The 1,724-nt window shown below is 45.1% G+C and overlaps 1 protein-coding gene across 1 annotated transcript in view; it reads right to left on the reverse strand.

Annotated features, from left to right (window-relative positions):
• LOC133539467 (G-protein-signaling modulator 1-like) overlaps positions 1–283 on the reverse strand; it is a 616-nt gene extending 333 nt beyond the window's left edge. The window contains exon 1 of the mRNA XM_061881460.1: positions 50–283. Within this exon, the coding sequence (XP_061737444.1) occupies positions 50–268 (219 nt within the window). The 5' untranslated portion in view covers positions 269–283. The remainder of the gene's footprint in view (positions 1–49) is intronic.
• Between the last annotated feature and the right edge of the window lie 1,441 nt (positions 284–1,724).

Consider the following 1,724-nt stretch of genomic DNA (forward strand, 5'->3'; position numbering starts at 1 on the left):
AAAGAATAAACATGTATTTGTTCACAAACATGTTGAAGATAAGGACTACCTGCGTGGTGAGGATCATGTTGTACAGGTCCTCCTTGGGGACGGGAGCGGCCCTCGGAGGCCTCCTGGGCAAAGACAGCTGCTTTAGGCTGCCCCGGAAACTTCTGGCCTTGGGTTTGGCCCGCGGGAGCCTCTGCAAGTGTGCCCTCTGGTCCTCCAGGCGGCGAGCTTGAGCCGTGGCCACCAGCTCGAAGAACTCCTCCCTCTGCAGCGATGTCATGGAGGAGAAGATGACTGTTCCAGGACGACAACAACAAACACACGCTTAGATGTTGTGTGACTCGACAACTCTGTCCCCCGCCAGCAAAGTTCATACCAAATATTGAAGTTGTTTTAGCACCGAATGTGAACCGTCAAAATCAATCAATCAATCAATGTTTACTTATATAGCCCTAAATCACTAGTGTCTCAAAGGGCTGCACAAACCACCACGACATCCTCGGTAGGCCCACATAAGGGCAAGGAAAACTCACACCCAGTGGGACATCGGTGACAATAATGACCCAGTGGGACGTCGGTGACAATGATGACTATGAGAACCTTGGAGAGGAGGAAAGCAATGGATGTCGAGCGGGTCTAACATGCTACTGTGAAAGTTCAATCCACAATGGATCCAACACAGTCGCGAGAGTCCAGTCCAAAGCGGATCCAACACAACAGCGGAGCCAGCAGGAAACCATCCCAAGCGGAGGCGGATCAGCAGCGCAGAGATGTCCCCAGCCGATACACAGGCAAGCAGTACATGGCCACCGGATCGGACAGGACCCCCTCCACAAGGGAGAGTGGGTGTGAGTTGTTGTTTTTTTTCCTCTTGTAATGCCACTTTGTCCCTGCAGAGGCAGTGGTGAGTCCATTTAGTGTAAGCACTCGTAACTTTGTAGCATTTCTACAATTGTCGATTTATTATTATTGTTGTTAATTTTCCGAGGCAAACATTTTGGCGCACTCCACAACCCACAGTTTTTGTCCGATCTGACCCGTCCAGTATCAAAACGCTGCCGGATTACCCAGAATTCCCAGTTTTCTGGGGCATTTTGCTTAATGAAAATTTTCAAACTAAAATTTTCAAACCGTCCCACCATCCACTCACCTCGGGGCAATCAAACTAGCAAGGTCAAAGAAAATTCAGGTATTCCCCAAATTCCCAGTTCTCCAAAGCCTTTTCCTGGAAAGTTTTCACTGTCCACGTTCTTCAACCGTTTTTGACCATTTTCCCTTCAAAACATTCCTCTTTGTTGGGACAACAACTATTATTTTATTATTTTTTTAATACCAATTCCCGGTTTTCCCGAAATTCCAGGAATTTAGAAATAGCCATTCTCATTTCAAAGGGTTACTACGTCAACATTTTTCAACCGATTCAAAAAATGCCAACACCAACCCATTTATGTTATCAAGGACAATTAGGGTATTATTTATATATTTTTTCTAATATTCCCGGTTTTCCCAAAATTCCCAATTTTATAAAGCCTCTTCCTGGAAAGTTTTCACTGTCCACATTTTTCAACCGTTTTTGACCAATTCTCCCTGCAAAACATTCCTCTTAGTTGGGACAACAAACGCTCCTATTTTTTTTCCGTACAAATTCCCAGTTTCCCCGACATTCCAGGAATTCAGAAATAGCCATTCTCATTTCAAAGTGTTACTATGTCAACATTTTTCAACCGATTCAAAAA

The sequence above is a fragment of the Nerophis ophidion genome, linkage group LG21, assembly GCF_033978795.1.
Source record: "Nerophis ophidion isolate RoL-2023_Sa linkage group LG21, RoL_Noph_v1.0, whole genome shotgun sequence".
NCBI lineage: Eukaryota > Metazoa > Chordata > Actinopteri > Syngnathiformes > Syngnathidae > Nerophis > Nerophis ophidion.